Here is a 25,225-nt window from a genome sequence, read left to right as displayed (position 1 = left end):
AGCATATCCACGGAGGATATGCTGTGAAAAATTCACAGCATATCCACGGAGTGAATGATGATGAGTGAGGCGAAGCTTCCTTCCAGCCGTCCATCCGTACGTCCATCCGTACGTCCATCCGCCTGTCTGTGTCTGTCAGTTCGTTCGTCAACTGTACGAAAGCCATTAATGCCATTTAGTGATATTATTTCCAAGAACATATACACACAACACCATCTAGTGAGCAATACTTAAAACTAACTAGAAGTAGCTACATACTACTACTACTACTACTACTACTACTACTACTACTACTACTACTACTACTACTACTACTGCTACTACTACTACTACTACTACTACTACTACTACCACCACCACCACCACCACCACCACCACCACCACCACCACCACCACCGCCGCCGCCGCCGCCGCCGCCGCCACAACAACAACAACAACAACAACAACAGAGGAGGCTTCATAAGGAGCTTCACCCCTAAAAGAAAAACTCGCATGATGGCCATAGAAACCCCCAGTGCGGCGGTCGGCAAGAGGACAAAGTGGCTTTGAGAGAGGATACCAGCGGAGGGTAGTGAATGAAAGAGCAAAAGCAGTGATCACTACATTTTGATAATCAAACGCGTCTAACTCCGCTATTATGACACTCTTTTCAAAAATTCTCATGGCTCTGTGTTCGTTGTATACTCATGCACAACTTTTTCAAAATAACTCAATTTCGACCTCTGGGTGGTTTAGGTGCCCTTTACCTCTTTCATTACCATGCCTATTCAAATCGTTTTTTATGCACCTAGCACTTTCTAGTGCTAGGTGCATAAGAAGGCCCCCAGAGTTAGTCCAGCCACTCAACTTTCAGAATAAATTTGAGTTTGCCCGTTTTGGCAACATAGTAATTTTTGACAGACCTTTGCGCGAATGAATGTGCATGTATTGTTTTTACAGTGCATTAGGCTGGCGAACTTGATAGATGTGTGTTCCCCTCGTGATTATGCTATAGTAACATTGAAGCTCTGTAACGAAAAGAACCTTTGGGCGCCAAACATCGAATTAAAGTGTCAGCTTTGCAGTTTGTCTATCTTGAGCGGTACTATTTGCCAGAAATTTATGCCAGCTGTTCAATAGAGAGCTGTTCCTAAAAGTCAGGAAAAATTTATTCTATAAAAAGTATAGAAAGTTTCGCTGCGTGTTTAAAGTGTCGAGGTGGCCTTCTCTGACGATTTCCAGCAGTGTAGCAGCTTGGGCTAGTTGGTATGACATGACGATAGATATAGCGCGAGAACAGAACAACGACACAGAGTGTCCTTCTTGTCTCTGTGTCGTTGTTCTCACGCTATATCTATCGTAGTTTCCAGCAGTTTTGATTTTGTTTGCATCATGATATCAGACACAGGGTTGCATCTAGTGTCACTAGTGGCTCTTATGACATCTTCATCATGCACGCATGGGTGAGCACCAGCACTACAAACCACATGTGCTGCTCGAAATCGTATTGCAACACCACTTGAATCGAGTGGCGACGAGAGTTTGAAGAAGACAGCATCTCAACTTCAAGTTTTATGGCGACAATGTTTTGCATCAGCCTGAGACATCCACAGCGGTTCATGGGTTTGTTTTGTTTGTATTCTCAAGTTGTCTCCTCTGCTGCAAGTACGTATGGCTTCTGACTTATGTGCACAAACTTATAGCTACACTGGTTACGTGCGTGGTCCGCACTTCGCTGGGGCGCGGTGTGCTAGCGCTGGCTGCAGAGCTTTTCCTTACAAGAAGGCCCCCAGAGCACATCTTGGCCCTTACTATGGAGCAGTGTGAAATGTTTTAGAACTGCACTCGATATTGTCCTTTTTTTAATGCAAGATGTTCACAAATGCAAGGAAATATGCTTGGATGCATACGTATATTGAAACTCCAACCTATGTGGAGTGGGGTGGCTCATGGAAAGAGGGGACGCTAAATGAAATAGCGAAGTTCATTGGACATCTCATTTACAGAGGGATTATTACATCACAGGTATCCATCTATATTGGAACACCTGGAGACTGTTATTGTCGCAAGACAACAAAAATTTACTGAAAAAAAGTGTACGTGTACACTTGTTTCTCACAAAAAGCCATGCAATGCTTTACCGCATGGCACAAGCAACGAAGCAGCGCCTCAGTTCCGATTTTCTTTGTCTATGTGAAGAGAAACATTTTGTACAGCATTCATCATTTTTTTATACTGTTCTTGGGTCATTTATCTACAAAATATGTATTCTGAATGTTCTTAGTTTTGAATATTTTTGCACATATAGTGTTTTTTATTGCATTGTTTTCCAGCTGGCAACAGAAAATTACACCCTTTTTAAAATTTTATTCATTTAAAGTATTTTTATTGCCCTACATCGCACATTTTTTGGAAAGAGCATTTCATTTTGCAAAGTTTGGAAGGCTGAATGCGTGCTGTAGTACTTTTCGAACATGCAAAAACGATCTTCCCGAGACATATCAGTGATCCCACTCCTGCTCCAACTGCGCTAAAGTGCGCCAAATCAGATTTACTGCGTCATCCTGATAATATCAAGGAAAACTGCGCCAAAGTCAGATTTGGCAGCGTCTATCACCGGCAATAGCCACGCCAACGCATCAATACATGTGCGCCTTGTTCTCGGGGCCACCAAAGTCACAATCACGTACCTATTTTATTTCGCTGAATAAACAGCGGTCGTGCATGCATCCTAATATCCACGATGCTATGTTTCGTACCAACGCAACTCTGTCGTGCAAGTCTGCTTAACGGCGAAACGCGCTCTCCGCAGCGGCTCGTGATGTCTAGTTCAATCGGTAGCGGGAAACTGTGGCAGCGATTCATCGGCGGATGTCGTCCATTCCAGGAACGCTGCTGATAGTTTGTTTGAAGAGTTGCGCGGCATGTATAGTGAAATCTCGGTATAACGAACTTCAGGGGACTGCGGAAATTTGGTCGTTATTTTGAAAGGTTGTTATAGTGAAAGCTAGAAAATTAATCATAAATACTTATTTGTCACCAATCAAAACGACTTATCTTTACAACAATGGGTCCTTGAACTTGTTTTTCTTGAGAAAAAAGAAAAAAAACAAATGCACAAGTAAACACCAAAAAATGCACGTTCACTTTAAAGAAGTCTGTGTTGTTTTTTTACGCGAGCAGCACAAACTTTGCTGCGCAAAGGCCTCCAGCTCATCCACATTCCTATCGTGTGATTTGGTTCTTTCACTACAGCCTGCTTTTTGCCTTCCAGTTGCCGAAGAATATCCATTGTCTAGCTTAGCAAAAATTGCTTCCGCTTCTTCGTTGCAAGCACAGATGAACTCATTTGTCGTATCACCGCAGCGCGAACGCCGACTTGCTTTGTGGACGCGATAAGTAATCACCGAAAAGAGATGAACTTGACTGAAAAAACAAGGCCTCCAAAGAAAAACCTGAAGCGTCACGGCTGTCATCGCCTCTTTCGAAGAAAAAAAAGTGCTAAAAAAATGCCTCGCGTTTTATTTTCTGCTCTCTCGCTGTCTCAGGTTTTCCGTGCCCATGCTTCCTGCTTTGCAACTCCCACTCTGCCTTGCTGACCTTGCCCTACTGTGTTGCACTCAATTTCCCATTGAGCTTTCATACGCTATTTGCCGCCGAAATATAATAACTTCCACACGACTGACGCCGTTATAACTTGGCCAAAAAGACCTATGCATACTGAGCAGTCAAATGAAGAGCTCATCTCGATTTTGAAATTTAACATCAGTGCCTCTTAAGGAGATTTTGATTTACCGAGATTCTGCTGCTTGCAACCTGTTGTACAGTTTGGCAAACTTTGTTGATTCCTTTTCAATCAAAAAATAGAAGGCAACAGTGCTCTTACTCAGAGCCAAAATATTCGAGCAAACATCGATCGTTGGTTTTCATTTCTTTTTTACCAAATGAATAAATAGAGTGTATTTAAACAATATCTTTATATTCTCAACTTCATTATTGCTGATCTTTATTGCTAATGGTTGTGAGTATTGGTCATTTTTGGGAAGTCCGTTTGCTTTGTTAAATGGGAAGGATTTCTTGGTGAACTGCGGGAACCTTGAGTATTTTTGTCCATCTGTCTACCGTATTTACTCGCTTAATGAACGCACTCGCATAATAAACGTACCTCTAACTTCAGTCATCGAAATTTGAATTTCTTTTTTCTCCCACCTAATAAACGCACATCCTATATTCATCCACTGCAGTCCCGCTAACCGACACCTGGTGCCTCCTCACCGTTGGATCTCTTCCGTTTTTTATTACTTTACAACCCCCCTCAACCATCTCGGCTCGCTCCCTCCCCCCCTTCGCCCATTCCTGCTTGCCTATTGCTTTTCTTTCTACCTGTGTGGGCACATTCCCTGTCCTATTTGTGCGCCACAGCGGAGTTCACGAGCGGTGCGAGTGTAGAGACATCGCAGCTGATAAGCACACAGCAAGCGAATGTCACCAAACTGCCCGCGCCAACCAACGTTGGTAGCTTCCTGTGAACCCCACCCCCCTTTTCTTTTTTTTTTTCATTCTTACTGTTTCTTTATTCCCCATTGCCCCGTGAATGTATCAGGTGAAGTGTCCTCACAAGGGAGACAATTATTATGCACTTCACACCCCTTTTTCTTACCTTTCCAGCTTTTTTAAAGAATCACCCCTCCTCCCCTCAAAAAAAAGGGGGGGGGGGGGAGGCCAACCACGTGCACGCGATTTTCGAGCAACGACCTCAAGATTTGCTGTCGCAAAGGGCCGTTCGTCGCTATCACGTCGCAGGTTTCTGGAAAATCAGAAAAAACACTTGTCGTCCTGGGAAGATTGTGACGATTTCCACAACATGGTAGTGCCCCCGAATCTCGCTTCGCTTGTTATCCACGCGTACAGGCACTTCTTATGTAGAAGTGAAGCGGTGGCCATATTTAGTCGTTAATCTTGTTATTGACGGTTTGTTTTGATGCTTCAGGGGTAGCTTGCTGCAATGTTGTTTGCTTGCTACCACGACCTCGTCGTGCTTGCTACTATGTTAACAGCGTCGTCACGGTCGTCGTGCGAGGTTTCCGCGAAGCCGGCTAAGTGCGTCTAAGCGTCATAGCACATGCTTTTGCGTTCCCATCGAGATTACAGCAGATACCAATGTTACGGTTAAAGGATTCCGAAGAAAAGATAGCCACAAAATGTTTTTATGGCGTGTGCGGGCAGCACGGGGAGAGCTTGCAGAAGATAGTGCCATCAACCACCGAAGATGAGTAAAGTGCAACAAAGAAGCTGTTTCCAAACAGTGTAAGCATATGTAAATTACGAAAGGCTAAGCAACCTAACTTTTTTTTTGCATTACCAAATTTTTTGCTTCTCCTGAAATTCATAAAATTTACCCCGCGTAATAAATGCACCCCCTAACTTTGCTTCGATTTTTCAAAAAAAAAAAAAAAGGTGTGTTCGTTACACGAGTAAATACGGTATCTACCTATCTATTTCCCAGTCTGTAAGTCTGTATGTATGCATGTATGTATGTCTTGGAGCTCTTGCCATTGCCTCTTTAACTCTGTTTACGCCAAAATTGGTTTGGGGGGTCTGGCGAGGTTGTGACATGAATAACATGAAAATCCTGTTGCACATGTTGTCAAACCTTTTATTCCAGACACGTGTGGCACATACCCATGTACCACGGGCCGTGGTACGCAGGGATGAAACACTGGTGATTGACAGTTTATATGTATCTCGGAACAACTAGGGTAGGCATATGTAACTTGAATGTGAGAAGAGTGAGATATTGGGCTAGTTGGTTTTTCATGACTGAAAAATTAGCGCTGCAGTTGCTGCGGAGAATGAAGTTAGGGAGGAGACAAGAAATGAAATGAACAGTACAAGTACTTCCACTTACAGTACAAGTATTGTCCACTTCATTTCTTCTCTCCTAACTTCGTTCTCCGTAGGAACAGTAGCGCAATTTTTTCAGTATTGAATGTCAGAGTGCCTGCGGCTGTGTAGATCTAAACAATCCAAAGATAAAACAGCAGAATCTCAGCAGGAATCGAACTCAAACATTCTCCTTGGCAATCAAGTATTTTGCCAGTCGTGGGTACCATGGTGACGAAAATGATTGACGCTCTTGTGCTTAGATTTAGTTGCATGCTAAAGAACTCCAGGTGTTGGGAATTTTTGTAGCCCTTCATTACGGCGTCTTTCATAATCATACTGTCTTTTTGGGACGTTAAACCTCAACAATTAATATTAATATTATCAAGTATTCTGCCGCAGAGTTATGCCAGATTTAGAAAAACTGCTATGGATAAAGACACTATATAGGCATAAGGTCAGTGCAACACAACTTGTCGTTGCAGTGCTGGCTATCTAAATTACAACCTTTGTACGTAATGTTCCCACTCTAATTCCATTTAAAAAATGCATTTAAAGGGGTACTGGCACGAAATTTCGCAGGCGAGATAGCTTGTGGGATCAACTTCCGTGAACAATGGTATATTATCTGCAAAACATCAACAGCAAACATAGCTTGGAAATTATTTTAAAGGAGTTCTGAAGTTTGTGTACACAATTGAGCCTTGCCATATTGACACCCTCAAAGGTGACCCCATGGCGACCCCCATACTTCCCTCAGGTCACCACACTGCAGTCAACACAAGTTATGATGATGTCACAGCTACCATTTTTCTTTTGCTGCATTTGCTCCTGCAGACTACTTCTTGGCAGCTGCTCGTGTGGCTGCAGCAGTGCAGGCATTAAAAGTTGTGTGTTTGCCGACACTGTTTACTCGTTTCCTGTTCAAAAAGATTTCTTGATGGGGACCGTGCAAAAGCGCGTCACAGTTCTGTGTGCTGACATGGTTGAGCATTGCACACGCTTGATGTTGATAGTAGCGCCCAGTGGCTTGTAATTTTTGGAGCCCTCTAACCGAAACCGAAGCTGAAACTGGTGTGTAATAAAGAACCTGTAATTAATGATCGGTTGTGCCCTGCGGCAAACAATGTGCTGTGCTGTGACTAACATGTTCCTAGTAACACGTTGCAGCAAAAAAAACACAAAGGCAAAACTTTTCTGTCAGTACCTCATTGATATAATTTGTGCAGCACCCCTTCGAAATAGTTTTCTTTGCAGTCTATACCCAGCTTTCAAGGCTTCTTTGGTTTTTGAAAACAGTTGGAAAACGGTTCTTTCGGTAGAGCTGTCAGTTCCTTTGTCATGGTGTTTTGAAGGGCTTCCGTGCTCCCCACCCAGCGACCTCTTAGAGCTCTTTTCACTCAAGCAAACAGGAAAAAAATCACATGGGGAGATGTCAGGCAAGTATGGCGGATGGGAAAGTGCAGTAAGGCGAAAAATTTTATCACGCTGAAAGTAGTGTACGGCCTTGCGTTATTGTGGAGAAGGCTCCACTGTCCAGATGCCCATAACTCAGGGTGACGGCATAGCAGTGCACGGGCTTGTATCGGAGCACACGGATATAAAACCCCTGACTCACCGTAGGCTCTTGTGGGATGAACTCGTGGTGTATGATACCTCTGGCATCGAAAGAAACTGTCAGCACTGTCTTTGTTTTGGTCTTCTGTCACTGCTCGTTTCTCGACGGCGGAGAGCTTGTAATTCGCCATTTAGTGCTGTGCGTCTTTGTTTGAGGATCATATTTAAAACATCATGTTTCGTCTTCAGCAATGATGCAGTCAATGAATGCTTCATTCTTTTCTGCCTCTGAGAGAAAATCAGCTCTCACTGATCATCATTATTTATTTAACCCTTAAGGGCATTTCAATAAGGATGCCCACATATCCTTCTAGTCCTGTGTTAGAGAGTGTGGCACAAGTGTGGCATTCGGCTTTCAATTTCTCAAGTTCTCGAGCAACATTTGGTGGCATGTTGTCTTACTGATGCCGAAAGCATCTGATAGCATGCAGACTGGGATTATTCTGTCCGACTGTACAAACTCCTTGATCCAAGCCATGTTTTCATTCAGTGACGTTGCATGGCATTCTTGCCTTGTGTTGTCTTCTACCAACATTCTCCCATAAACAAACCTCTTGTGCCACTTGAAAACTCGTGCCTGTGATAATGTCTCATTTAAGCATCACAAAGGAGCTCACACATCTGTGAGGCTGTCTTGCCAAGCGTCACTAAGAGTTTTATTGAAGTGGACATCCATGTCTCCACATTCACTCACAGTAGAGTGTGTAGATGACTAGTGATAACATATTTTTCTACATGTAGTGCCGTATAGCGGCTAGCACAGCAATCAACAAAAAATAGCTCATGTTAGCCCGAATAAATGGCGCTACTCATACGCACTATGATTCTGGGGGGGGGGGGGGGGGGGGGGTCATTTTGGGAATGCACCAAACTGCAATAATTCAATTAATACTCATACTTCACCCTACATACAATGTGGCTGTTATATACATGTGTAAAAAACTTTGCATATTTTTTTATGACATCAGAGCTGTCATAGACGCAGTAGTGTTTGACGCAGGAATATTCACTGCATATTTTGTTCCAGCGTGGTTCCTTATCTCAGGCAGTGGAGCACAAGAGTATTTATTCAGGCACAGGATATTTACGTAGACTTCTGACACCGCACACGCTTCATAAAGCTGCAAACTTGTAAAATGAAGCCCCTCAGCGAGAGTTGAGCCAGTGCTGATCGCTCTAGTATTTACAATCAGACCACCTTTGCCACGGTACATGGCCACATTACAAAAAAAAAGCTCTACAGGTCCTGTGTTTACAGTTTGTGAAAACTAACTTCACTCGGCTGCTATTACGCATATTGTGATGTAACGGTGAAGGCAACCTTTATTAGGCCCAGAAGGCATGATGTAGCGACCACACCCAAGGCACAGAACTCAGGCAAGCCAAGTCCCCACAGCAGATGAAGATGACGACCACTCATGATGATGAACATGTGTAGAGATGGTAGATGTGCTTAATGAATGCCTACACTAACTTCCCCCCCCCCCCCCCACGTGAAAGCGGTCATCCTGACCGCAGTTCTTGGCCGCAGTTTAAAGTGAAGAGGAACGCCGTATTAAAGGCGTCATGCGGGATACGTGGACTATTTCTGCTGCCCTGTAGCGGTGGTCCGTCGGAAGAAGAACGGGTACCACGCGATAATTCACAGGAGAGGTTTGCTCCAAGACAGTGTAGAGGCCAATAAAACGTAATTGAAACTTCTCACACAGGCCGGGCGTGCGAATGGGTGTAAGAAGGAGGACTTCGTCGCCAGGGCTGAAGGACACGGCACGATGAGAGGCATCATATTCAAGCTTGCGATCCTGTTGCTTGGCTTCAGTGTTGACACGAGCCAGCTGGCGGCAATGAAGTAGACGAGACACGTATTCTTCACTTGAAGATGAACATGGTTTGACAGGCGCAGAGAAGAACGAAACATCGAGGAAAGAAGAGGGAAAGCGACCGTGGACGAGGTAGAATGGCGAGTAACCGGTTGTGCGCTGTACAGAGGTATTATACGCAAAAGTGACAAATGGCAAAATGGTGTCCCAGTTTCTGTGGTCGGGTTCGATATTCATCGCTATCATATCTGACAGTGTACGATGAAAGCGCTCTGTCAGGCCGTTCGTCTGAGGATGGTAACTGGAGCTTGTTTTGTGTGTAGTGCCGGATGCCTTGAGCACTTCTTCGACGAGTTCTGAAAGAAATACTCTTCCATGGTCGCTCAGGATTACACGAGGAGCTCTGTGTCGAAGGATTATTGCTCGAAGGATGAAGTCAGCCACTTCCGAAGCTGATGCAGAAGGCACGGGAGCTGTTTTAGCGTAGCGGGTTAGGTGGTCGACAGCTGTTACTATCCATCGATTGCCCGTGACAGTCATAGGAAGCGGACCATACAGGTCAACGCCAACTACCTCGAATGGTTGCAGGGGACACGGGAGCGGTTGTAATTGTCCACTTCAAGTTGATGTAGGTAGCTTGCGACGCTGACAAAGGGCGCATGAGGCAACGTACTTCACGACACACGTGGACAAGCCCGGTCAGTAGTAGTGACATCTTATGCGGTCATACGTTTTCTGGAAGCCCATGTGTCCAGCAGACATGTCGTCGTGATATGTCTTGAGGACTTGAGCCCGAAGAGAGCGAGGTAGAACGGGCACCCAGCGTTGACCATCAGGATGGTAGATATGACGGTACAGGACGTGGTTGTTGAGCTTGAATTGCATCAGCTGTCGGCGAAGATGGGCGTTAGGAGGCCGGCAAGTCCCGTCAAGACGGTCCATGATGCGGCGACAGTAAGGGTCAGCACGTTGGTGAGATAAGGACAAACCATACTCGCTTGGAGAAGTCGGGTCCACAGTAGCTAATGACGAAACATGTAGGGAAGAGACGGCCGAAAGCTTCTCGAGTGCGGCAGTGGCGGGTTTGTTAAGTGGCTCCGAAGAGAGCGGGCAACGCGAAAGTGCGTTGGCGTCTTGATGTTTGTTTCCTGACTTGTATGTAATCGTGAAGTCGTATTCTTGTAAGTGAAGAATCCAGCGACCAAGGTGGCCGGACAAGTTCTTGATTGCCGAGAGCCAGCCTAAGGCGTGATGGTCCGTAATCACAGTAAAGTGGCAGCCGTGGAGATAAGGTCGAAACTTTTGTATCGACCATACGACCCCTAGGCACTCCTGTTCGGTGATGGTATAATTCTTTTCGGCAGAGGTCAGTGCACGGTTCGCGTATGCGACGACTTTCTCACGTGAAGATTTGTCTCGCTGTAGGAGAATTCCACCAATGCCTCGACCACTAGCGTCTGTATGCAGGAGCGTAGGCGCGGTTTCGTCGAAATGGCAGAGGACTGGTTCGGATGTGAGTGCACACTTCAGTTGGGCAAACGCCGCTTCACATTCAGGAGACCACACAAAGGCGACGCCTGATCCGAGCAACTTGTGCAATGGTGAAGCTACTGAGGCGAAGTCTCGAATGAATCGGCGAAAATAAGAAGCGAGGCCGAGGAAGCTGCACAAATATTTGGCTTTTTCAGGACGCGGGAAGTGTTGGACAGCGGAAATCTTGTCTGGGTTGGGACGAATACCATCCTTGCTTACGATGTGGCCTAACACTTTAATCGTCTTGCTCGCAAAACGGCACTTCTTGGTGTTCAGCTGAAGGCCTGCGTTTGCAAGGCACGTAAGAACTTCGTCCAGTCGTTGCAAGTGCTGAGGGAAAGTTGACGAGAAAATAACGATATCGTCTAAATAGCACAAGCAAGTCTTCCATTTCAAGCCTCGTAAAACTGTGTCAATCATCTGCTCGAATGTTGCTGGAGCATTGCAAAGGCCGAATGGCACGACGTTGAATTCGTACAGCCCATCTGGTGTTGAAAACGCTGTCTTTTCTTTGTCATCCTCGTGCATGGGTATTTGCCAGTAACCTGAACGGAGGTCTAGGCTTGAGAAGTACTCGGCACTTTGCAGCGAATCCAAAACATCGTCTATGCGCGGCATGGGGTAAACATCCTTGTAGGTAATCTTATTAAGTGCTCTGTAGTCCACGAAAATCGCACGGAGCCATCTTTTTTCCTTACTAAAACAACAGGGGATGACCAAGAACTCGCGGAGGGACGTATAATGTTCCGTTGCAGCATATCGGCTACATTTTGTTCAATGACCTCACGTTCGGACGAAGAGACGCGATATGGTCGACGGCGTACGATGGAAGTGCCATCGGTCTGGATACGATGCCTAATAATGGACGTCTGTCCCAGAGAAGAAGAATGGGCATCAAACAATCTCCTGTGCTTTTGTAGCAAGGCAAGCAACTCATCTGTTTGTGAAGAGGTCAGTTCTGGACTAATAGTCGCAGCAAGAACAGAAACGCTTGGTGAACGTCTAATAGAAGGAAGGTCAGAACACGCTGGCATAAACGGGACAACAGAGACAGGTTGGGATTCAGTAACACAAGCCATTGTGGTGCCTTTAGGAATGAGAATTTTCTCAGACGTCTGGTTTGTAGCGTAGAGAAGTCCGGAGCCATTGTGGAACCGCGCTAGACCTGAAGCAAGGGCTCTACCTCTTGCGAGACAGCGTGCAGATGGTTGGACAAACACGTCACCAGAGTCGATCACATTAGAAGTGATGGTAACTATTCGCTGATGACCTGGTGGTAGCTCGGTATCTTCAGCAGCGAGCAAGCGAACGGGCTTGTCATCCGCATACGGGGCATGGTCAGTTTCCATCATGTGAACAACATTTTCTCGACAGCAGATTGAAGTGTTCGCCGTAGTCAGAAAATCCCAGCCTAATATAAGCTGGTGGGCACACGAAGTCAGCACAGCAAATTGCACAAAATGAAGAATACCAGCTATGAAAACGCGAGCGGTGCACATAGCGGCAGGTCTAATGTCGTCCCCTTGAGCAGCGAGCAGTGTAGGTCCATCATAAGGGGTGGTGACTTTTCGCAGACGTGAGCACAAGGAACGATCAATCACAGACAAACAAGCACCAGTGTCTATTAAAGCGTCCACGTACAGAACAGAACAGAAGGTTTTATTGTGCTAAATGAAGAAGAATACATGTGCATGATATAGAGAAAGAGGTCCCCTAGTCAGAGACTGCAAGGGGACCTCTTGTACAATGTAGAATTGAGAATGATTGTGATGTACATAGCAGGGAGACAGAGCTACAGTAAAATGCAATTGAAACAAATAAAGTAAGAATATACCCTTGTAATCTCACAGAAACAATTTAAAAGTAAGAATAACGTGCTAACTTCAATGACAAGTGATTACAGAACGCAACTCACAATGAACAGGAATCAATTAAGAACCAGCAAAACAGGCTAGTTAGTTGACATGATATGATTTTTTAACTTTGATTTAATTACCTTCAGAAAACGGCATACTTTAATGTCGGAAGGCAAACTATTCCAAAAAGAAATTCCGGAAAAATGAATGGTTTGTTTGCCATAATTGGTGCGAACTTTTGGCAGTCTATTAAAACACCTTCTATTAAAACAGATATCGTATTGTATGGACGCACTGGAGGAATTTCTGTCTTTTCGTTCGATGCAGCTTTTCCTCCAAAAGCTGCAGAGGTTAGTTTTCCGGGCGTTGGTTGGTGAATTGCGAGACAGGTCGCAATGAAGACGTGGAGCGGCGGAGGGGTGAGGGTGAGCGGCGTCTAGTAGAGCGGTATGAAGTGGTTGGCTCAGATGTCGCAGTTGGGGACGGTGAGCGGCGTAGCGGCGGATCATGAGGACAACGTTGGAAAGCGTACCAGCTTGTCCCATCATCCCGTCCGTAGGTATCGAATCCACGACGCTCGTCCTGCTGACGCTTCCGACAGACACGTGCAATGTGGCCCCAATAGCCGCAGTAATAACAGATCGGACGAGGCGGCCGCCATGGTGGGTGAAAGGGCTGGCTAGGCGCACTCGGAGTTAACGAAGCCAGTGGGACAGGCGTCGAGTGTGCGGGAATCGGTTGTACGACGGGTGGTGAGCCAGCGAGGACTTGTGCGTACGTCGGCTGGAGTCGAGGTACTGGAGAGTCTACATACGCTGGCCCGGTCATGGACGCCAACTGCTCTTTGATAACGTCGCGCAAAACAGTTTTGGACGGGGGAGGTGGACTCGGTGTCATTGAGAGGCCGAAAGATTGTAGCTCTTCCCGTATAATCGCCCGGATCATGGCACGCAATGAGGCATCAGTCGGGGTGGTGTTTTCAGTGCTGTCCGGCGGTAACCGTTGGGACTCAAGTTCCTCTAGGCATTGGCACGTGGCAACAACGTCAGCGACTGTAGTCGGGTTTTGTATGACCAAGGCATTGAACACGACCGTGCCGATCCCTTTCAATAGATGACGAACTCTCTTTGATTCAGACGTGGACGTGCTGAAACGGTGACTGAGAGCAAGGACATCCTCTATGTACGATGTGTAAGACTCACCGCATTGTTGCTTGCGAGCATCCAGTGTCTTCTTCGCGAGAGCTGAACGAACTGCCGGGGTGCCGAAAATTTGGCGAAGCTGTTGCTTGAAACGTGTCCAGTCCGTAATGTCCGTTTCATGATTGAAAAACCATGTTTTCGCTACGCCTGTCAGATAGAAAAAAACACGGCGAAGCTTGGTAGGATCATCCCAGTTGTTAGTGGAACTCGCTCGATTGAACTGGTCCAACCAATCCTCCACATCTTCACCTCAAAGTCTGGCGAACGTGGGCGGCTCACGCTGGTGCGCGGTGATAATCCACGATGGATAGGGCACGGTAGCCGGGGCCGTGGAGGTAGACGCAGAAGCGCCGATTTGCTCGTCCTGAGGCATGTTACCGGACACCTCGCACAAACGACGACCTGAGCGGAGCTCCAGGAGGTAAAGCGGGCTGGGAGAGGACGGAAGATCGTAGAGCACACTCCACCACTTGTGATGAAACGGTGAAGGCAACCTTTATTAGGCCCAGAAGGCACGATGAAGCGACCACACCCAAGGCACAGAACTCAGGCAAGCCAAGTCCCTACAGCAGATGAAGATGACGACCACTCATGATGATGAACATGTGTAGAGATGGTAGATGTGCTTAATGAATGCCTACAATATATTTAGCAACACTTGAAATTGGGAATGACAAAGCTTTCGCAAGGTAACATCGGTGTGTATTGTCAATACACACAGGTCTCTAGGGTCTGAAGCCTAGCCTTAACTCGGACCTTGCAACCACGTTCTGGTCACTTTCGGCGTGCAACTTCAACAACTACATGTTACGTGGACAATATTACATTGCACAAGCAAAAGTGTGTCGCACTTTACGTTGTGCAGTGTTGCAAGGGTACTCTGGTGTGGTGCCACCTTAACAAATCACAACGTGGGTTACTATGACTGCTTGGATGAACTACATTTGCACCATGGGATGCAACAAATTTTTTTATAAAGACTGCTCACTTGATTGAATGAAACAAAGCCATGTTTCTCCAATCTATAAAAAATAGGCACATCTGTTCACAAACAGAACTCTGTTGCACTTTTGATTTATTTAGAATGTGAAAAGTGCAACACGGACAAAATATTCAAAAACGTGCCACGCTTAGAAAGCACTAACGCTCATAGAGTCCACACTTTTTTATAATTGCTTGCTTCAGTGCATATGTTTTGAAACATCACGCTATCAAGCCACTAATTTACAGTAAACAAAATAAGAATGCTACGATTAAAACAGAAATAAAAAATTGTGAAAAAAAATTATCTCAGAAAAGGGAAAGCTATGAATGACACCTTTTCTAAGCACAGAAAAACTCTGTGCAAGGCCAGTTAATGAAGGCATCAAGCTATTGGAAAGACAAAACAAAAACAGAGTGAACTGATGTAAATTTGAAGAAAAAAACTTTAGCTTAGTTGACATCGAGTAAATGAAAATAGAAAAAGTACATTCTACTTAACAACAATAAACAAAAAAATGGAAAGCATCTAATAAACTGGCAAGAGCCTAAAAAAACTAGCAAGCTGCAAAAGAAACAGCTCCAGCCGGCATCTTGCTTTCTTGCATTGCAAAGATGCATTTTTCTCCATTCACTGTAAAGTTGGCAGTCCAAATAACGTCGGTGACATGACAATCTTTCTCACACACACGAGCATGTTCAGAATCAAAGATTAATCAGGCAGCTTCCTGTCAGGGTATGGCCAGTCGTCAAAGTAAACGACACTTTTTCGCTTGTACATCTGTAGACAGAGGGACAACTCGGTACACAGCATATCTTGGGCATCGTCAGTCACGTGCACCATCTGTAACCTTGCATAGAATCATCACAGCCGTCGGTTACACAATTGCAGAAAAACATTGAAAACTGAATGCCAATTCTACCAGATTTTTCAGGTCCCTAGCTCTCCCTGCGCAGCGAAGCTCGTCTCAGTGCCCCCTGTGCGCTTCTAGGCTGTCGTGCGGCCACTGCGGCGACATAACTAGCTCTTCCCATAGCGTTACGGAGGAGTTTTGCGACCAGAAAACATTAAAAGACTCTGGTATGAGTAAAGGTTCATTTATCCTGAAGTCATTCATGTTCTATTTTTGTATGAAAATGTAAAAGCTCAGGCTTAAAGTGCATGGGTAAATCATTATCACCTATATTCATTTTGAGTAAACAAAAATTTGTTTTTGGCCTGGATCCTCAAACAATGCTTATCGAATGACATTGAACATGGGAGTGTCTTCAGCAATGTTGTCCTCTGCAGCTATATGCAGGGTAATGACGCTTACTGAGCTCTAGTCATGCACTCGGGAAGGATGTGTGAGCGTACACATTGCATTTCAAGCTGGTTGAAGTAACACATGGTGCATGACTCACACTGTACTGTCTGAAGGGGTTAGGTTCTAATTGCATGAGTGTGTCAATTCTGATTGCAATGTTTTATTTTTTTTTAGTGCATGGGTTTGTTGTAGCCCTTTTGCCAAAAAGAATTTACTAAACTATGTTTGGTCTATCTTTACAGAAATGGCACCACAACCAGGCAGTCTGTCCATGTCTGCAAACCCACATGTGCAGTCACTGATTAGTCAGATCGAGAACTTGTCTCCAGCAAGTGCAGACAAAGTGAAAGAGGTGGGAATGCTCACTTATGCAAAGATGCAAATCTTTGGTAGAGTTTATCAGCTCTGTTATGTTAGCACAAGGGGGAAATCGTATATTTAATTTTGCCCTCAGGTATTCCAGCATTATAGGTTATAGCAGGCATGAAAAGTACAGCAGCAAGTATGTTTAAAAATATATAAAATGTACAACATATATAAATTAACTGAGCCAACAAATACATGCTTTGTATAATGTAGAACTGCATAAGTCGCAGGTTGCGAAAGTAACCTAGTAGAGTTGCAGGAAATCAGGAGAGGTCACTTGTTTGAACCAGGTTATGCACGGTGTGCTCTATTTCACTGGTTGTTGCACAGTAGATAAAGAATAAGTGCTTAAGACAGGAACAGATCTGCATGTTTGTAGCTGTGGTGTGTCTTTGTCGTCATCTTGTCTCTTATTAAGCACCACTTTATTCTTCATGAACCATTTTACAAGCAGGTACATTCAATCCATACAACTTCACTAAGAAAAGCTCTGAATAAGTTAGTTTTGCATCTCTAAAATGTAGACCTATCGTTCATTTCACTCCTCATCTTGTCTTGTTTCCTATTTCTGTAGTAATCTCTTAACAACTTCATTCTTGTCTGCAGCATAGCGGTGGATGGAGGCGAATTGGTAGAGGTCTGTGTACTCTGTGATTTCAGGGCACATTAAAGAACACCAGACGATCAAAATTTCCAGAGCGCTCCACTACGGCGTCTCTCATAATGATATGTTGGTTTTGGGACGTAAAACCCCAGGTATTATTATTGTTATTATGTAACGTAGCAGTGTATGTGGTTAGTACACTGTAACGATGTTAAGCTTTCCTAATTCTAGAAAGGTCTTGGCACCTGTCTCGAACATTTGTTGTTTTTTGGGAACCATTTTAGATGGCATCAAGGTAATATTCTGTGCAGTATAAAAATGCAGTTAAAACTTGATCTAACAAAATCAAATTTTACGTAGTTCCCAATCTAAGAAATTTGCATTTCCCAGTGGGTGCTCATAAAGTTCAACATTGTTGTTGAAACTGATTTAAGAAAGTTTCTTTCTGAATAAATTATTAAAAATAAGTGCTGATTTTCTTCATTTTTTTTACACTGATAGCTGTTTTCTCTTCAATGGAGGCACTAACACTATTGCATTAAACTCTCACCCATACTCACTAGCCTGGTTTTATGTTGACAAGGCTACATGCTACCCACATGCTCAAAGCAGTGGACTCAATGGGTGTGCTGTTAATTACCAGATGGTACAGATGGCAGTGGTTTATTGTTCCCGATTATGCTCCCACAGGAGCTCTACTTTATGCTTGTGTTGTTTCATGATTGATGCGACAGATGACACTGATCGTCCCCTTGCAACTTTCTTGCTCGTTCTACTGGCATAATCACTGCTTTCGTTCTCCCCGTCTTTGCATTTTGGCTACATGTCATATTTCATTTCATTGTCTACCTGGTTTGTGCAGCCTGGACCACATATGTCAGACTCGTTGTTCGGTACACCTGAATAGATTTTTCACACGAGCACACATAGATGAGAGACAAAAACTATGCTGTGGTAGACTTGAGGTGTTTCTAAGTTACAGGCTTAGGTTTCAAAGGACTAAAAACTCCTTTCTCAATTTTAAAAACTTGCTAACTTAACCAAGTAATTTGAATGGTGTGATGAATTGGTTAAAGTGAGTTTCAACTGCATATGTTATATGGATTAAATTAGGTATTTTATGAAATATTGTTATAGGGACCCGCCACGGTGGTCTTGTGGTTAAGGTACTCGGCTGCTGACCCGCAGGTCGCGGGATCAAATCCCGGCTGTGGTGGCTTCATTTCCGATGGAGGCGGAAATGTTGTAGGCCCGTGTATTCAGATTTGGGTGCGCCTTAAAGAACCCCAGGTGGTTTAAATTTCCAGAGCCCTCCACTACGGCGTCTTTCATAATCATATGGTGGTTTTGGGACGTTAAACCCCACAAATCAATCAATCAATCAATCAAATATTGTTATACTAAAAAAAAATCACATTTGACGAAAAACCCCTTTCTCAGTTTTAAAAAGTTCCTAACTTAACAAAGTAATCTGAACGTGGTGATGAATGGGTTAAAGTGAGTTTCAACTACATATGTTAAATGGGTGAAATTTAGTCATTATTTGAAATATTGTATAGTTAAAGAAATCCCTGTTCGAATGCCTTTTTTTTTATTCCTTGGAAAAACCTGCAACAGGACATTCAAATTCCTTTCTTGAAACATCTGCAGACCCCATCTTGTATTGCATGTAACCGATCAGTTAAGACAGGGTGCATACAGGTTCGTAACAACCCTCAAAGCTGAAGTGTTCTTAGGGCCCTTGAATATTCCAGCATTATTCTTGATTGACATGAGAGGTTTAACATCCCAAAACCACCATATGATTATGAAAGACAACGTAGTGGAGGGCTTTGGAAATTTGGTCCACCTGGGGTTCTTTGACGTGCACCCTAATCTGAGCACACAGGCCTGCAGCATTTTCACCTCCATCGAAAATGCAGCTGCTGCTGCTGGGATTCAATCTCGCGACCTGCGGGTCAGCAGCCGAGTACCTTAGCCACTAAGCCACTGCGGCGGGGCCCTGGCATTATTTTCCTCTGAAAATCTTTAATTTCATGAGAAGTACAGTGGACTCACGATAATAAAGACTTTTGTGTAATTCAGACAAACTTCACATTTTTGGTTAGCCTAGTATGGTTTCAGTGTATATTAAACCCACTTCAAACTGCTGCATTGCAATCATTCAGTCAATTCTTCGTTATTGCTTGGCCATGTCAGAAAATGGGCTCTGACAATTTAGTGTTCATTGAAAAAAAACAAAGAATTAAGAGCCTTTCTCCTATCAAAAAATACTTGTCACATGCCTGCTGACAAACTGGCATCATCAGCCGGACTGCGCCCACTCTAGCGCCAAGGTCTCTCTCCCCAAGTTCCGTCAATCCACTTGCTCCTGTGCTTTCTGCTGCCACTTTATACCTGCAAACTTCTTAGTCTCACCTGCCCACTTAATTTTCTTTCTCTCTCTCACATTTTTGCATTGTCTTGGAAAACAGTTACCCTTAAAGGGACACTAAAGGCATGAGGTTAATTGTTGAAATAGGGGTCGAGAAACCTCGTAGTGTTTGTTCTTTGTGCCAAAGAAGTGTTTATTTTGAAATAAAATTACGTTTTAGTGGTCCGCATCAGGTTAGCGCACTAGCGGAACGTCTCATGGCACTGTTGTTGTGCACGATGTGGCCCGGCTGTACTGCGCGGCCGCCGACACTAGCAGCAGGAGAACGAAAGTAGCGGGAGCCACAGCAGCAACAACGACCATTGAACAATTTCCTACTATGGCCTCCGAGATGGCAGACATTCTTGGTTCAGCTAGGCCCCGGTAGATGGCACGAGCTGTTCAGTTTAACTAGGCGAAAATTGAACTTATGAACCATTCCCCCCAGTCCCCGTAGTGACGTCCAGCAGTTCTTTTTTCTATGAATCCACAGAAACGAACGAGCAGCATTTTATTACGTCTCTTGATGCATGGAAGGTTCTTTATTCAGTGCAGCTAGTTCGATTGCTTGTGATTATTTTTAGGTGGTCCCTCTCACGTCCTCGGGATCTCTTTGTTAATGTCTCACACGTAGCGCATGTGTTATCTTGCGTTTACCTTAATTTTGTGCTAAGTAGGACACTGCTGATGATGATATTGTCGTTTTAGAGATTGTACATTGAGCTGTCACTCGTAAATTGTTATTTGACTTTAGTGTCCCTTTAATGACCAGCAGTTATCCTGCCTATGCACTATGTGCATGGCCAATGTCCACACTATCAGGGGGCAGAGATACTCTGAAAAGTATTCTTGAATACAGATATTGAAATATATAGACTAGAAGCTTCAAATACAAATACTAAGATGCATTAGTCCTTGACATTGCAGGATATTTCAGGGCTACAGTAAAAAAAAAAGACTATGTATTCAGGAATACAGTTAAAGCGATTCAGCTTATTAGGTGCAGGATAATGCTGTGACTAAGGCTCCAATGCATTGAAACTCGCCAGTCTAGAATATTGCTCGATTTTCTAGCCAACATCAATGCATTAAGAAAACACATACATGTATTCTAAACACTAAGTCTGTTCGACACGAGGACGTTGCATTAAATACACGTAAGCAGCAGCAGCTTCTCAAACAGCCTGCCATTTCGACAGCATTGTTTTGGCTTCAGGACAAGACTTTCAAACTCTCAAAATGGCTTTCCAGGCAAGAAAAATAAAATGTGTGATACCTGCCTTGAGAGAAAGTTACTTTTGTAGGTAGAAACTGACACTACTCCTTCTGTGATTCTGTCATCAGCCACATCGGCCGCATTTACCACATCTTGAATGTGGGGAACCCTTTGTCTCCCTGACTGTGTCGCTGACTAGTACTAGAATGCTTTTGTTGGAATTAGCACAATGTCTTCCTTTTGGAAATACTAGCTCATTTCAGAAGAAATTTACGATATCTAAATCCTGCACTGTATTGCGGTGTAATCGATACATTATAAAAGAATTTCACCACTGAGACACAAATACACTTTTCTAATGTATTTTGACACAGAAATACAAATACTCAGAAGTATCTGTGAGATACCATTGCAATACTCTGTATCTTGATGCTGCCCAGCCCTGCCTACTGTTTTACAGTGAAAGCTGTTATGAGATCACAACTCGGGTCTCGCGTAGCACTATAGTTGTCCGCCACTGCCGGTGTTCGTAACCACATTGCGCGAAATCAGCAAAAAAAAAAAAACTAGTACCAATGACACAGTGGGGCTTGAACCCGGGTCTGCTAGGTGCCAGCCCAGTTTTTTTACCACTGAGCTACACCGGTGCTTGGAACTTGTTGGAAAACTTGCCTTAGGCAGGCTTGATGTCGGGAAAGCAATCGCATTATTACAACTTATAAAGCACTTTAAAACAGCGAAAGAGCAAACAGTCATCGCACATTACGAATAGCGAAATGAGCGGGTCGTCCAATGCTCCAACCCATTACAAAAGCTTGTTTTGTTCAGCTATTAACTGTGGCGCATACCCACTTCAAACATAATTCCTCATCATCGTCAGCGACTGCATGAACAATTGGCACGAAATCCCTCACAATAGTTTAGCGGATACCACACTTCTCAGAAGAATGACGAAAAATAGCATAGCTGATGCCGGCCCACTACCCTAAAACATTTATTATTGATACCGTAGTGGCCATCAAGCAAGTGTGCTTGATGCATTTACCCAATGAGTGTTTAGAAAAGGCTCTGAAAGGCCGCTCTTCTACCTTTCGCTGTGACTTTGCTGGACGGTCTGTACAGGCCTAGCATTTGTTTTTTTTTTCTTTCTTTATTTTTATTGTGTCACCCAATGTTCCCTCTGAACTTTGTCTTTCTTCCATGCGGGGAATTTAACCTTCACCCACGTGCTTAGCAATGCAATGCTCCTGGGGCCACAGAGAACAATGGTCATGTGTGAAACAGTGAAAGGCTACAATGAAATGTGGTTGTGGGAAACGACAAGTGACTCTGATAAAAGATCACATTTTCATAGCATAAAGGGCTGCTCACCGACCAGGCTATGACGAGAGAGCATCAACTATTGGAAAGCTGCATCCTCCACAGTTGTGTAGCGGTCACGATATTCAGCTGCTAACCTGAAGGACACGAATTCGATCCTGGCCATGGCGGTCACATTTTGATGGAGGCGAAGTGCTTGAGGCCTGTATACTGTATTTTGTCCATGCACATTAAAGAACACCACATGGTCGAAATTTCTGGAGCCTTTCACTACGGCATCCCTCATAACCACATTATATTTTACCACATTAAACCCTAGATATTTCCATTATATATTTTATGGGAACTCTATTTTTGTTAATTTTATCATTGTTGAACTATTAGTATTGAAAATTGGGGTTGAAGGTTTATTCTGTAATTCAGCACCAAAATCAGAGCTCCAGAATGTCGCTGTAAAGTCACAGATTTTTAAGTATCTTTCAGTGTTTGCTTTATTGCCTTTGTAAATTTTTCTGTAACATGATTTTTTGTCTATAGTACCTTTAGTATAATAATGCAATTCATGTTTGCCAATAAAGAACTATGCAGGCCTTAGCATGTATTATCAAAATCTATGACATTACAGCAAAATAAAGGAGCCTCGAGGTGGCAGCACGACCTCTATTGCTCTTGCATTTTTTCATTTCCCAAAGAAGTTCTTTCCGGCAAAAGGGGGACTTTTGACCTAGTGATAAGTTGATTCACTAATAAAAGAAAAGTCCTTTCTTTTTTATATCCCTTTCAGGCACATGGCAATTGAGCATCTTAGATTTAAAACATGTAGTACACTGCACTGCACGTCTGTTCTTACCAATACTTCTGTGCTTTACCATGCTACGTGCCTGGGATACAGTGAAGCATATTGACCCTTTGTACCTCAGCATTATAGGGAACGAGAGCGAGAACAAGAGAGAATACCCATTCACTGGGCAAGCTCTTATTCTGTCGTCGTCTTTCTCTACCTCACCCAAGCTCCCTGCGCGCCCGAAGCCCCAGCGTCTTTCTTGGTCATGACACTCGGCCGTGACTGCGAAGCGTGCGGAGCAGTCATCAATGCTTCTGGTGGCCGCCACTGGCTGAATCGCCGTGGTGGTCCCTACCATGCTGTATCTCTACTTGAAGCAGTGCTGGGCGGACCACAGCAGCCTCTATGTTTTCTGAAGGTCGGAATTGGCTCTGTCGCTTGGTCAGTCTTTTTTCCATAGCGACGTCTTCTGAAAACTTGCGGACGATGTATCCGATGGGCGGTATTGGCTGCATCGGAGCGGTCGGTCCTGCAGACCTGTCCGAAGTGCCTCCAATAGGCGACACTCATTGAATCGTGTGGCCAGTCTTGGCCACTCTGGAGCTTAGGCTGAAACTTGGTCTCTGCATTCATCGAAGAGTGGTCTGGAGCCTGCTGTGATAATGCAGGGGAAGATGGGTTATTTGTCTCTGGTGGACAAAACTGGCTGTTCTTACATGGTCGCAAGACAGGCAGGTGCACTGAAGGCCTCCGACAGCAGGGAGATAGTCTGATAAGTGATAGGAGGCATGTTAGGATGCGACGACCTCTTCCCACTCATGCATTTCAGCTTCATCTTCTTCGAAGCGGAGATGGCACGGAATACGTGGGGAAGAACTCTGGTCACATTGGTGGACCACTGTGGCAGGGCGAGCCTCAGCTTTGATTTGCGACCTTTGTGATGGCGTGTAGCTTTTGTCGTAGGTATATATGTGGGGCTCGAACCAGTATACCCGACAGACGGATATGCACAGAAAAGCCATCCTGCTCAGCAACCATGGCATTGGAGTAAGAGTTCGGCTGTAGGGGCAAGTCTTCCGCCTTCATTACACCTGCCATATTAGTGTTCTTGTATAGCACAGTATTTCGTAGTAGGTCACTGGGTCCCTGTTCATGTGATAACCTCCCCAGAAGCCAACTGTGTTTCTCTGACGAGGCAAAATAGATCTTTTTTTCATCGATGGGCAGGTCGTATTTCTGGCATGATGATGCATCTAGTACCAGCGGAGTCAGGATTTCTATGTGTGGTGGGCCCCGCGGCGGTGGTCTAGTGGCTAAGGTACTCGACTGCTGACCCGCAGGTCGCGGGTTCACATCCCGGCTGCAGCGGCTGCATTTCCGATGGAGGCGGAAATGTTGTAGGCCCGTGTGCTCAGATTTGGGTGCTCGTTAAAGAACCCCAGGTGCACGTTAAAGAACCCCAGGTGGTCTAAATTTCCGGAGCCCTCCACTACGGCGTCTCTCATAATCATTTGGTGGTTTTGGGGCGTTAAACCCCACAAATCAATCAAATCAAATCTATGTGTGGTGGATTTATGTTGAAGCCCGACACCGATTTCGAGGCCTGAAGAAGGGAACTGCAGTGAGCTGCAGCCTCGAGGTGAAACCTCTTCTGAGTTCCACCCTAAGTTGTGGTCTGAGGTGGTCAGGAAAACAGCTAAAAGCAGCTATGAGCTTGCAGCTTCAGTCCGCCCAGCACAGCTGCTTCACGTCTTTATACCAGTGCCACGCTGCGTCACCTCCCAAGGCAGGCTATGGCCACGCACCATTTCTGAGTCTCCGTCCAAGCCTCACGTACTGCTAGCGCGTTGACGATTGCCACCCAGCTCTCGGCATCATTTCGGAACCCATCAAATTCCGGTAGTTCACAGACTGCCCGTGATGGCGGGGCGGTACGGGAGAATGCCGAGAGCACTGAGGGGAAGCAGCCGAGCTGGTCTAAGTGCTGCGGGAGGGTACACCTCAGCTCTTTTCATTGCGCAAATGAGCAGGCCTCAAGGTCTTGTAAGGCCACTGCATCCAACATGGCGTTGCTTGTGCTCAGGGCCGGCAGAATGCCAGGGAACAGCGCAGAGCTCGTCGCTGTCACGGTGTTGATCTGACGTGGAGTTGCGTGATGATACTCTGAAGGTCCACGGCGCTGCCGGGTGTGAAGCCCTAAGAGGCAGACATTACAGTGTTCGAGTACGCAGCGATTCTTACGCTCACTTTATTGAGATCCCTTGAGCAAGGAAGCCTGGACAACGTTCCTTGGTGGCTCTTTTGTGGTCAGAGTATGAGGAACGAAACGCAAATCATGGAAAGC

The 25,225-nt window shown here is 44.8% G+C and overlaps 1 protein-coding gene across 11 annotated transcripts in view; it reads left to right on the top strand.

Moving 5' to 3' along the window:
* Mps1 (dual specificity protein kinase monopolar spindle 1) overlaps window positions 1–25,225 on the top strand; it is a 183,488-nt gene that overhangs the window by 146,641 nt on the left and 11,622 nt on the right. For all 11 annotated transcript variants that reach the window (XM_075879352.1, XM_037413840.2, XM_075879344.1 and 8 more), the window contains one exon: window positions 16,421–16,530. In XM_075879352.1, the coding sequence (XP_075735467.1) occupies window positions 16,421–16,530 (110 nt within the window). The remainder of the gene's footprint in view (window positions 1–16,420; window positions 16,531–25,225) is intronic.

The sequence above is a fragment of the Rhipicephalus microplus genome, chromosome X (assembly GCF_043290135.1).
Source record: "Rhipicephalus microplus isolate Deutch F79 chromosome X, USDA_Rmic, whole genome shotgun sequence".
Classification (NCBI taxonomy): Eukaryota; Metazoa; Arthropoda; class Arachnida; order Ixodida; family Ixodidae; genus Rhipicephalus; species Rhipicephalus microplus.
The sequence above is the reverse complement of the archived record's forward strand: the minus strand, read 5'-3'. Positions and strand labels throughout refer to the sequence as shown.